This window comes from Haplochromis burtoni, unplaced genomic scaffold (assembly GCF_018398535.1).
Source record: "Haplochromis burtoni strain Fernald_Lab_line unplaced genomic scaffold, NCSU_Asbu1 Contig_21, whole genome shotgun sequence".
NCBI classification, from domain to species: domain Eukaryota; kingdom Metazoa; phylum Chordata; class Actinopteri; order Cichliformes; family Cichlidae; genus Haplochromis; species Haplochromis burtoni.
In genome coordinates this window covers 3738510-3750895 of record NW_024582382.1, presented here as the reverse complement: position 1 = coordinate 3750895, position 12386 = coordinate 3738510, and the positions used below count along the sequence as shown (strand labels likewise).

Sequence of the window (12386 nt, the reverse complement as noted above, 5' to 3'; positions counted from 1 at the left end):
CCCCCCCAAACATGCATATTAAACATGTGACTAGAAAGACATATAACTTACTCGAGGAAAAGTGTTAATTAATCTAACTAAAAAGCTGGGAGGACTAAGTGAATCCTTCTTAACTCTGATAGTCCTACCACAGTTCATACTCTATCAGCGAGAGGCTATCGTGTATTATAATAATATTAATATAAATCCAGAATTCCAAGGAAATACCAGACATTTCCTTGGCAGCGAGGAAAGCACATATCCACTGTACTGAGAGAATAAATAGGTCCTGTTGCTAAGTGCTCACTAATACACTTTCCAAAAAAGTGTGTGTGTGTGTGTGTGGGGGGGGGGGGGGGGGGGGGATCTCACGCACAATTCTTGCTACCTCACACACTATCGAAACAGCTTCTAGTGTCAGTCTGAAAGAATACACCCTCACATTTTTCAAATAGCAATGCATTTGCCCAAAACCACAATGCATGAATCCTAGGGTTGAGGTCTTTCAAAGCATTCTCTATTGAACTCCACCACAAAACCCCACCCAACCACCTAAACTGAACCAGATTTTTTGGAAAACTTTGAAATTGAAAGGACCCCATCCCAATGTTAAAGTCAAAGATAAACTACAATGACTTATCCAGTGTTTTGTTTTAATTTTGGATTAAATAGAACTACGCCAGCATCACTTAAAATTGTTCACACAAAATATCACATGGATTGACTGAGGTCAGCACAACCTCTCGCGTGCTTATTGATGTGAGGAACTGTCAAAAGTTCTTACAAGGAAAATGTTTATGTTGCCCCAAAAAGCACTAAAGATGTTAAAGAAGTGTAGAGTAATAAAATATTCAATAAAACCAACACATGGCAAAAATGCAGCAATCAAGTGCTCTTATGAAGTGGCAAAGTGTTTAAGCCCACAACACCTCAGTATTTTTAATTAAGAAAAGGTTATGGCTTAGTAAAATGCTGCCTCGCTGGAAGCAAAGTGTTTGTGGAAATTATGCTTAGTGGAAAAGTGAATGCCTTTTCCTGAATCCTTTAATGATGGACCCATCCCTTCCTCTGCTGACAGGGAGGGAGACACTGGGGAATTTTTCACTGGCAGACCTAAGTTATTCTAATCAGACCTGCCTGAGTGTCTCTTCAGAAGTCATTGTCTCCTGGATAAGAGCAAACAACCAGGCAATGAAACTTCACATCCAGGCTTATCCTTAAATAAGCTTGCAGTTCAGACATACATAGACATCAAAGAGAATAATTTGCAAATTCCAACAGGTTGTTTCAGGGGTAAAACCGACATAAATATTACTTGTATGCAATGCGTAAGAAAGTGCATATGAATTTAATTTCCACATTCTCAGATAAAAGTTCCAGGTTGCAAAGTATAAGGCAATGTAGCACAATGTATCCAAGTAATGAGAAGTGGTGGAATTAAACACAATAAAGAAAAAGATCAGAAAATGGAGAATTATGAAGTAATCAAGCTGCTTAAGCTTCTCTGATAAGACAGGATGTGTGTAGTTGGGAGGTCAGAAGGCACCACTTCCTTTGAGGGAGCCTGGGAACCACAGCTCCCAGTCTCCAGTCATGACCCACAGAAGAGAAGGGACAACAAACCAGTATGTTCCCCCTAATGGTGTAACTTCTTTGTCAGATAGCACTCATATCCTCATAGATATGAACACTATCCTCTTGAGTCATTATACTTTTCTGTGCTTTCAATTCGTCTGTAAAATGGCAAGACAATGGCTCCATCTGCCTGGCATGACAGCATGAGAGTTAAGACAGTATTTGCCTTCAAAATGGCACCATAAGAATTTAATAATCAGCCAAATCACTATGAATTCTTCAATGAGACTGCTGGAATACTCTCTGCACAGTCTCAGACAGTACTGTTTAAGGCATTCCTAAAGGGGGTAGAAGGATGAATGGATGGGAGGTAGAGACAATAACCTGAAAGCACCAGGGGGAGAGGAGGAATCTTGCTAAGCATTCCTTTCTAATCCACTATAAAGATACCAAAGAAAACACTAGCCCCAAGGTGCCGTGTACTAAGACAATAATATAATCTGTTTCTTTGCTATGGTCTGTCACTTAATATGTGCTTTGGCATGAGAGAATGCAACCACTTATTATTGAATTGGGTTCCTTTGAAAATGTATTTCTTATCTGCTTGTATGTACTATGTATGTTTAACCCATCCAGAGAAAATCAAAAACTTCCTTATTTTTGCCTTCTATTTTGCCAAAAGTGAAACAATGTAGGCAGATAAACTCCACAGTATCTTGACATGACAAAGAGGGCAAGTCAAAGGTGCCCTCTTTATCATGCTTTAAGAGTCTGGGAGTTGCTACAGGGTCATAACAAAACACTCCCAATTTATATGATAACTCTGCTACTGAAGCCAAGGGCAATCCATTTATAACACGGGTCTCAGATAGCAGAGAACTTCCATATTTATTTTCATTCAGCTTGGCAGATCAGAGGGGAAGGAGCTGGTTGTAATCTGTGATCTGCCTCTGCCCTGATAGACAGAGGATGAGTAGCTAGAGCTAGGACAGCATGCAGTGAGAGAAAGAGCAGACACAGTTGCTGTTACTGTGTTACTGTGAGAGAGGCAACATGTGCTAGAGGGACTGTGGGCTACCGGATTCATTCCTCCACAAGCTTGTCTCTCACAGTATGGGGGCGACTGACTGCTCAATGGTAGCACCTGGCCCTATGCTTTCCCTTTGTCAAGATCTGACTTCACTGGATTACCATCACAACATCCACCAGCTGTCCTATATGCAGACCCCCCGCCCACACCCTCACTCCCTCCTAGCCAGCTTCTCTCAACCCATTCCCTACCCCCAGTCCAATTCCCCCAGCTGGATCTCCTCTGAATGACACCCCCTCAATCTGCCTAATTATCTTTCCTCTGTCCATACTGCTGTAGCACTCTTCAAGCAGGGTGGAGCTGAGGGGCCAAAGGCTGTTCAACTACACTTCCTGACTGCTCACCTAGAAATTACACTTTCAGTGACACTATGAACTCTTCATTGTCAAGTTCAAAACTCTGTGGCATTGTAAGATTGTGAAGAATATTTATTGTGTATCAAAGAGAAAAGCCTTCCAAAAATTTGTATTAAACCATTTGTAGATATGCTTTTAAATATAACTTTTAATAACATAAAATTTTACTGTATTATATCAAATAGTTAGAAATAATGGAAAATGGCAGTTGGTGCCAAGATCTAGAGCTCCACACAGACAATTAACCTATTAAAACTAATAACAGTGACTGATTTTTACTGAGTGACAGAAACAACTAAAACTGGCATTACAAAGTTGGTTACCTGAGAAGGAAACCACTATAATCAGAGACATATAAAGAAACAAACAAGATTTCATGCACTTTGAAGTTATGCTGTGAAAAACAAGACAGAGGATACATTGGTTTTGGAACAGTGTCTGGAACAGTAACAATGGCAACTGTCACAGACACTGTAATACAGTCACTTGAGAATCTGTTTTCCTGTAAGAACAACAAATAGCACAGTAGCTGGACAACAAGGAAGGGCAAGTGAACTTCTCTACATGAAGTGATGTGTCCTGTTCTATGGAACAGCTTTGCTTTCTATGAAAGTGCTTTCTGCTGTTTTTCTGAATTCCTTTCAAATGCCAAAGCACATATCTGCCTCTGCATTTTGTTTCTTTCCATTCTACACTGGCCTCACATTGCTGTGGCCTTTCTTCTCTGCCTTCCTAAACCCTGTTCTAGTTCTGGTGCCAGGTTACAGCCAGGTATCTGGTGGAAGAAAGGATCTTTTCTCCTATTTTGAATCTCCTGTTTCTGTAGGCTCCCAGGGGAAGGGGTGGGGTGGCTCCACTACTCATAGGACTGGTCTGACCACTCTCATGTGGCCATGCTCCACTCCACTGCTCTCCCATATTATGGGACTTTTTCTACATTTGATGTCCCCTTCCATTGGAAAAAACAAAACAAAAAACAAATATCTCAACCTTGTCACTCTTAATGATTTTTGGTACTCTACCAACTTAGTAATTACACATTCACCGCTCCCACATCACTAACATATGAACACACTCATATACACAACACAAAGGATCAGAGGAACAAAAAAGGCAAACACAATCCCTGTGATGTAATTACACTTAATCTGGAGATTAATACACTTAGACCAAACACTGGGAGTGTTGTGTTGATTTTCACTCATAGTAGTTCAAAGTAAATTATGTGATCGTGAAATGAAGTTTAAAAAAATCGGTCCAAATAAAATTATACATTTACCCAATAAAAACAATCCTGGCTATAGTTAATGATTGAAAAAATGTGGGTAGTGGTTACTAGTTTCACTTGCAGTTAAGTTACACATTGACTAATGTGTAATTACTTCTACTGGGAGTACAAGAACTTTATACAAGTGCAACGTAATGCACAAACATACACACAGTATATACATGTGTGGGGATGTACTTTTGCCTTGAACAAGTCTATTCAGGGTATTGGATTAACTTAGGTCCATGCAGTACGATAAAGTGCTACCATCTCCCATAAAAGAGTAAATTTACTGTTTTGGAAGGATACAGCTGGCAAACAAGGAGTTTCATTTTAAAAGTATCTCCTCTATCTGACCCCCCTCAGGCATTTTTCCTGAACTATAGGTTTTTTTTCTTTCCTTTAAAATGACCCCAGGGCAGGACACTGTAGACTATTTAACTTGACTATTGTAATAGGTTCCCACACAACCCTCCTCATTTGAAAAACAAAAGCTTTGACAAAAGATGCAAAACCTCTAAACTGCAGGAATAGGCAGGACATTAAGACAATTAGTTTTTAAAAAAAAACTATTTAAAAATTTCTAAAGCTATTTAAGGAATTTAAATAAATAAATAGAAATTGCTTTAAAGCTGAGGCTACATTGAATAAAAGCTTAATGGTGAAAAAAATTGAGCCAAACACACAAAGAAACGCTCCTTTGGCAATGTGCAGCAAGATGTTGTGATTTATGACTGAATGAGCTCCTTAACAGGTGCAAGAGATGAGTGTGTCGTCCATGCATTTCCAGACTTGTTGATGCTCATCTGTGCAGGTCTAATCAATTTGTTCTATCTTTCACCACTGTTATGTGGGCGTTATTATCTAGACAATAGGTAATAACAGGGGCATTTCTCGCTCCTTGTTTAAGACAGAGAAAAAACACCGGAAATCTGCCAGGTTATACACAAAACTGTTGGTTTCGAGCATTGGCAAATGGGAGCTATCGCCCTTTGCGCGGGTAGATTTTTTTTTTTTTAAATGTTGCACTTACATGCATCGAAAAGGTGAATCTAGGCATGTCCCTCCATTTTCACATGGCCTGTGTTGATCCACGCAACGGAATCCTGTGGAAATCAAAGAAAGATGTTAAAAAACAACTTTAGTAGTTGTCTACAAATCATCATAACCTAATTTACATAACTAATCAAAACTCGCTGATAGTGATTTCTAGACAACAGTCCTTTGCCACTTGTTACATCTTGTAGACACACCCGCACATGTCCACTAAAAGAAGATACATTTCTGCGTTTCCTTGATAGATATGCATGCTAGAGTACCGAGTTGCTTGTGGTTAAAAAATTATTTGTTTAGGAGAGAACATGTTTTGGTATTCAGTTAAAGTTTAAACCACACATACAAAAAAAGTTAATCAAATATTCTAAATTCCTTCTGCGCACTCTGGGTTTTGTCACCTTGCCATCAGACCTTTCCCACACAGTTAAACTAACTTTCCTGCAGGTTCCGAATTTTTTTATTTTTTTTTGGAATTTCTATGTTTATCTATACAGCAATGAGTGGTTTAATCACACGAACACCAGCTATTTTACACATGATGCGCTAACCCGAATCTGCTACAACGACCTGTTGCCGCTGTCGTGCCAAAATGTGATTGTCGGTATTTAAACCGCTGACTTGACTTATTGACCTATAATCTATCAAACACGTCTTTCCTGAATAATATTGAATCATTTTGAGGTAGTGTGTATTTCTGTTTGATTATAATGCAGAACACAAAGTGAGTACAACTATTTATAAACAACGATAATAGACATAAATACCACGTAAAAACAACGACATTTTCTTGTGAAAGACGAGAAAACAACTTCGTTCATCATATCTAAAATTCCAAATAACTACCAAATAAATAGACGAACAAAAAGGATAAAAAGAGAAACTTATTAGTACATATTAGTACTCACTGGTAGCCTAGATAATCAAGGATAACCTCATTATTTGGAACTGGACGGTGGCTCGGCTGTCCAGACAAGTCCAGTCTAGCCTACCGGTGGGTATAAATCTAAACTGTGAACTCAGGTATTAAAAGTGCAAAATGACTTACCTTCACAGACATGCATAAACAACAAAAATGACAAAAGAATCCATGGAATATTCCCTTCCATTTCGGTGGAAAAGTTTCCAGCGTTTGAAGTATTTTTTTAGTAGAAATACATCCTTTGTTAAGTTCACATGAAAAGCTCCAAAATCGATGGGTTCTTTTTCATAAAGTCAGCCGGAAAACGTAGCGTTAGATCCTAATCCCGTAATATCCTCCGCAGCTCGGCCACGGCTGCTGTGATTCTCCTCTCACCTCCTAAAACTTTTGAAAAAAAGTTTTGCTTCCCGATCTGTCCCAGCGTTTGGGATTACTCCGCCTCTCCGCTCTCTCTCTCTCTCTCTCTCTCTCTCTCTCTCTCTCTCTCTCTCTCTCTCTCTCTCTTCTTCCTCTCTTCCCCCTCTCCTCTTCCTCCCCGGCGCGCGCCACACACACACACACAACCACACACCAAACTGTAGTATTGCATTTTTTTTTTTTTTTTTTTTACATACTAAGCTATTGGAGGCAGTACAACGATGATCAGGACTTCTTGCAGCAGTTCAATGAGGTCTGGACTAAAACTATAAACAGTAGAGAACTTTCCTGGCATGTTTGACATTTTGTACTGACAGACCTTACACAACTGCAACTGTGCGAATAACCCCTTCAATTTTGAAATCAACACTATCTTCTGAAAAGTGTTAATCTATGATTTTGTTTCTCCTAAAGGTCCTAGACAAACACGGGACTGTATTTTTACAGACATAAGGAGGCTGGTGGACTTTACACAGTCTCTATGTTTTCTTTTTCTTTTCTTTCTTTTTTTCCTTTTTTGCATCCTGATAGTATTCCATAAAACAGGCTGATGCACTTTGGGATTAAGTATAGTGCTCTGGTACTTTAATATATAAATGCATAAATGCATGCACTCCAAATCAAATATTTGTTCCACATTCAAATCGTAAACAACAAAATGTAAAACTCCCACATTACGTGCATTAAGATGGAGTCTCTGTAATATGGCAGCAGACCATAATGTGTCTAATCATGTGCAAACTTACTTGTTTGTTTTTGTGTTTAGAGTTGATGAACTGTAGATAAGACAGTGAATAGTGTTTACATGGTAGCACACCGATAGACAGTAGGCATTCCTGTTATGCCTTTGGCCAGCGTAATGAACTGAGCTCTCACTCTCATTGCAGCTCTCTCAATTTAGCCAGCATCTCTTCAGTCTATGGCAGTGCACTCATTTTCTGCAGCCAGTGTATAGTACCTCAGTTGTTCTTTTGCACAGAGTGGAGCTGGTTGCTTGCAGAGACAATAGCCTTGATTTGAATCATAAAAGCAGTCCAGCATTATGACACAGTTTCTCTCTGCAGGGGAGGGTACCACACTAATATTCAAGCACACTGCCCTACACCACCATCTCCCCCTCGTCATCACCCTACTCCTGCTTCTGATCTTGAATAAATTACAGGAATTGGTAGAGCCATGAGTGTAGCATAGTGGTTTGGAGTGAAATTTGTGAGCTGCAGTGTGACGTAATCTATAGGGGGTCAGTCAAAAGACCTTGTTAAGCCTCACAGACACCTGCTTCATTAGGCAACGACCGTGGGATGAAAGTTTGGCAGTTCAAAGTTTTCAATAGCTGGATTCAGCGTTTTGTACACAATGGCTTAGTCTTATATTCTTAATTAGCACATATACATTGTTTTAACCGGCTGAAATTCCCCTTTTGAAACTCCCCCAATTATCCAGTATTACAACTGGTAATTTATATTTCTGGCTGAGCCTCCAGCAGCAAGAGCAAACTAGATAGAAAAACAGAGGAAAGTGTAACGGAGTTCATATATTTTTCAAGTGGGTGTAATAACCTGTGTTTTTATGTTTTCATCTGGCTGTGAAATGTTTCTTTCAACCCTACAGTTGTAGTAGACAGACTCCCAACTTACTATGCCAGGTGTTGACAGTATTTTGACTGGCTTCCAGTTGGAAGAAATCCCAGGGAGAGATTTTTCATTGTGCTCAGGGTCAGGCAGTTGTATTTACAGTTTGCTGCTATCTGTGAACTCAGAGTCTACAAATGCCTCATGTACTTCACTATGCTGAAAAACTGAGGGACTTCTTTCCCATGAAATTAGCTGTTGGCTTCTTAATACCTAATAATGCTTTCACTACAAAACATAATGTGGTGAGTTGGTTACCTATCAAAATAATACTTGAATAAAATAAAACAATGAATAATTACTAAATATTTTAACGTGATCTAAGTTGAAGATCATAATCTTTTTTGTTTCCTTGAAGAACACACAACTAGTTATAATAACTCTTAACAACACAAACACTTAATTTAACAGAAAAATGTGCAACAATTGCTTTTATTATTCTAATGATTTTCAAGTATTTCGTCTTTCATTGAAAATTAACTGATATGGAGTTTAGACCTGCCTTAGCCAACTTTGAAGGAGAGTTGTGTTAAAATGGTTTGTTTGAGAAGATTACAATAAACACCACTTGAGTTCCGAAAGCAAAGACACTCTCTCACTGATCCCATTAATGGAGAAATGGATGTCCCAGTTCTTCCTTCTGGAAATATGAACGACCCTTTATTGTTTTAAAGATGAAAGAGAAAATGGAACTTTTATTTGAACAACAATTTTAATGAATTCTAGCTCATCCTAGACCCTTTTCTTGTCGTGTCGGTGTCACACTCCGCCTCTCTACTCAAGCACACACATGCACAAAGGCACTCATAAACAGAACAAACAACTCAGTGTTTTTGTTTGTATTCGGTAGAAATTGTGAGAGTGGAAACCCTGGTGACAAAGTTCTCGCACAGGACTCAGGGGGAATCTCCAATCACACAAACAAAGATGTGACAGGTCAAGATTTATAACTTTGTTCTCTGTTGGCGAAAGAGCGAGATTTCTCTTTGAACTGTGTTAGCACTGCTTATAGTTAATAAAGCTAAATCTGAAGAATCAGCAGTAATACACTTAATTAGGAGAAATTAATATACACATTTATTTTAAAACCAACCTTTAGTGGCATATTTCTGCTTTTGTATACTTAGCTGTACAAAGTATTGAGTAATTCCTCCCTTTGAGCATTTAAGAACCTTGGATACCTGGAACTATTGTGACACACACTGCCAACAGAGAAGCCTTTATTCACAATTACATATGAATAATACTGTTCGTTTGCAGTGTCAGCTGACCAAATGTAGCTAAGTGAAGACCACCCGTACGCAAAAAGCAAAAAGATATGCTCATGTTACCTTTGCTTCTTTCACCATAATTGTCAAATGGTTCCAGTCTGTACAAAAATTATCTATTAGTTTGACGTGCAACATGAATATTTATTGAAATGATTATTATTATTTTTTTAAAAAGCAAACACACAAAACAGTATCTTTCATTGTATTTCTTTGTTCTCCAGTAAGAAACTAATTTGGACATGTAAGCTCATACATAATGTCTATGGACAGCTACAGTAATGATATCAATAGAAATTAACAGCAATCAGTGAAGAAAAGAGGTCTTGGAAGACTTACGCTCAAGAACCACCGCGCTGCACAAAGTTGGAAAGCAACCTGAGCTACAAATGATACGATCAGATGATTTTGCATATTTGCCACACTCCTTTAACATCTCTGTGGATGGTTGCACAGACAACAAAAATATTCCTGTGCTGGCGTTGACCAAAAAACCTTCCGCAACATTGTTAGGATGAACAGTTTTAAAAGATCAGTTAGCACTACATAAGGCATTAAAAGACAAATGCATACTAACAGGAAGACATGCTAAAAGCTGACAAGTGACTCAAAGATGAAAAATACATGACATAGAAACAAAGTTAAAAAGACATACTATACTTTCAGCCAAAAAAACAACAACCCCAAATTGGAGTGATCAGTCAGTTTAGGCAATCGAATCCAGTAGTAAAGATTGAGCCTAAAAATTAGATAGACAAAGGTAGGTGAAGTCACACACACGAAGATGGTAACACAAGAAGTGCAATGCAGGAACGTTTGAGACATGGCATAAAAACAATTACAATAGACATAGGTGACACACTGGGGCGGGGCAGGTAATGATAGATAAAGCACGAGGGCAGGAAGTGGAGAATTTTATGTGAGATACTCATTATATATACAAAATTAAATTAAATTGGTAATGAAGTTCTTCTTTTGCTTTTCCCCCTCCCCCAACTAAACAAACAAACAAGTTTTCATCAGTCATCAAAAGCAAGGGTCACTTTCGGTCAGTGGGTGTATTCGGTGAAGGTTTAAATGATCAAATGTTTGTCTATATTTCTGCTTTGCCTTTCCACAGTTTTTAACGTGGTCAGCTACCATCATCCTTTCATACTCGGTGGCCATTCATGACAAGCACACTCCATGTGATAGGGGTGCTAACAGGCAGTGTGTGTGGACACAGGGGACGTGATGACTTTACCACCCAGACCAGACTGATTTATGTGGGAAAAGCCCAAAGAGCACCCACAAAGAGTGTGGGGAGGATTAGAAACCCCTCTACAAAACTGGTCACGGCCAATCAGCAGCTGAGACCCCCTACAGACAGACGTCGGGGCCAATTGTAGTACAGGATTCAGGCTTTTGATCTGAATTTTGATTTTATTATTGCTTGATAATTGTATGATATCTTTATCTGTAAGGGTTACTTCATCTTAAACTTGAGCTGGCTTCTGAAGATTAAAGAGACACTTGAGACAGGCAGTGTTTATGAAGACAGTAATAAAACTCTGGATTTCCTTTAGTTTTCCAGGATTCTGCGCTGCTTTATAGCTCTGCCATTTTTAATTTGTTGTATCAGATTTTTAACACAGGAAGAAATCAGCCAAGTACTCCCATTCTGTGCTAATATCCCGGGAGTTATTCTGACTTCTATATTACTTCCAATCTAGTTACATAATAACAGTCATTTAATATTTTTTCTTCTTTTTTATATTGATTGCCATTGTGTTCTCATGTCAAAATGTTTAGCTCTGTCTCCCTCCCTTAATCTAATGTATTTCAAACATTTTTACAACCACTTGGTTTTGTTTTTTGGCTCTCTCCATATACAAGACATCTTGCTTGCTTACATTACACGCCTCTAGTCCACGATTTAATAATTTTCCAACAACCACTCAAAAAATAGAGGTTATTCCCTGTGTCCTCTTTCACCCTGATTCTATTCTTCTTATTCCTTCCACCCACTCTCTGACATACGCACACAGAGTGGCTTAAAGGTTGGAGCTTTTTGCCTAAAGTAAACATACGTCAATGATGGATCTTTCACTGGATTGTGGGAAAAAGTGTTTGACTTTCACACAAGCTCTCTAAACGGCTATTAAATCCCGTATGTGTACACATGTCTTGTTTCTGCAGAGAACAGGACAGACAGAAAGAACGAAGGAGAATTTTTACTTATGGTAGTCTTTTGTTCTCTGAAACACATGTTTCTTTGTAAAATTGTTCTCCCAGAAGGCAGTAGGACAAAACACAGAGAACTTATAGGATTTGTCTGAATAATATCTTCCAAGATCAGGATTCTTTGTCACTAATCATAATAAGAGAGTTTTTGTCCCTTTCCTGTCTCTGTAGGCATTTACATCCACACAGCAGTCTGCAATAGATACTGATGTGGAGGAATGTGTTTCAGACGTAGCTGGAGACTGACCAGCTGGAGGAATTCGGAGCACTATGACTGCGCTTCCGTGTGAAATAGCTACTTAAGACCACTGTGAGCAGCTGCTGGACAGTGTCCCCCTTCCCCTTCCTTCTTCCCCCCTCTCTTAACCCCCTCTTCCAGATCCTTTCTCCCTCCATGAGGCTGTAAATCTTAAAGAAGAACGGAGGTGTTGGGGACTTGCTGAAAGGGATCCAGGGATGATCGTGGGGTTTAGTGCAAAAGGTCAGGTCTGTATTAGTGAGCCCTGGTGCCGAGACTTTGGGCTGATATCCACTGATGACCTGACACACACGACCAGAGCACTGTCCACCATGAATCTTCACTCTGTTGTCAGGATTTATTGATC

At 39.1% G+C, this 12386-nt stretch overlaps 1 protein-coding gene across 2 annotated transcripts in view; it reads right to left on the bottom strand.

Moving 5' to 3' along the window:
- notch3 (notch receptor 3) overlaps positions 1-6645 on the bottom strand; it is a 27715-nt gene extending 21070 nt beyond the window's left edge. For both annotated transcript variants that reach the window (XR_006054120.1, XM_005939870.3), the window contains exons 1-2: positions 6369-6645; positions 5301-5373 (exon numbers count right to left, since the gene is read on the bottom strand). Coding sequence is in view for 1 of the 2 variants with exons in the window: in XM_005939870.3 (XP_005939932.1) it covers positions 5301-5373; positions 6369-6429 (134 nt within the window). In the remaining variant the exon portion in view is untranslated. The remainder of the gene's footprint in view (positions 1-5300; positions 5374-6368) is intronic.
- Between the last annotated feature and the right edge of the window lie 5741 nt (positions 6646-12386).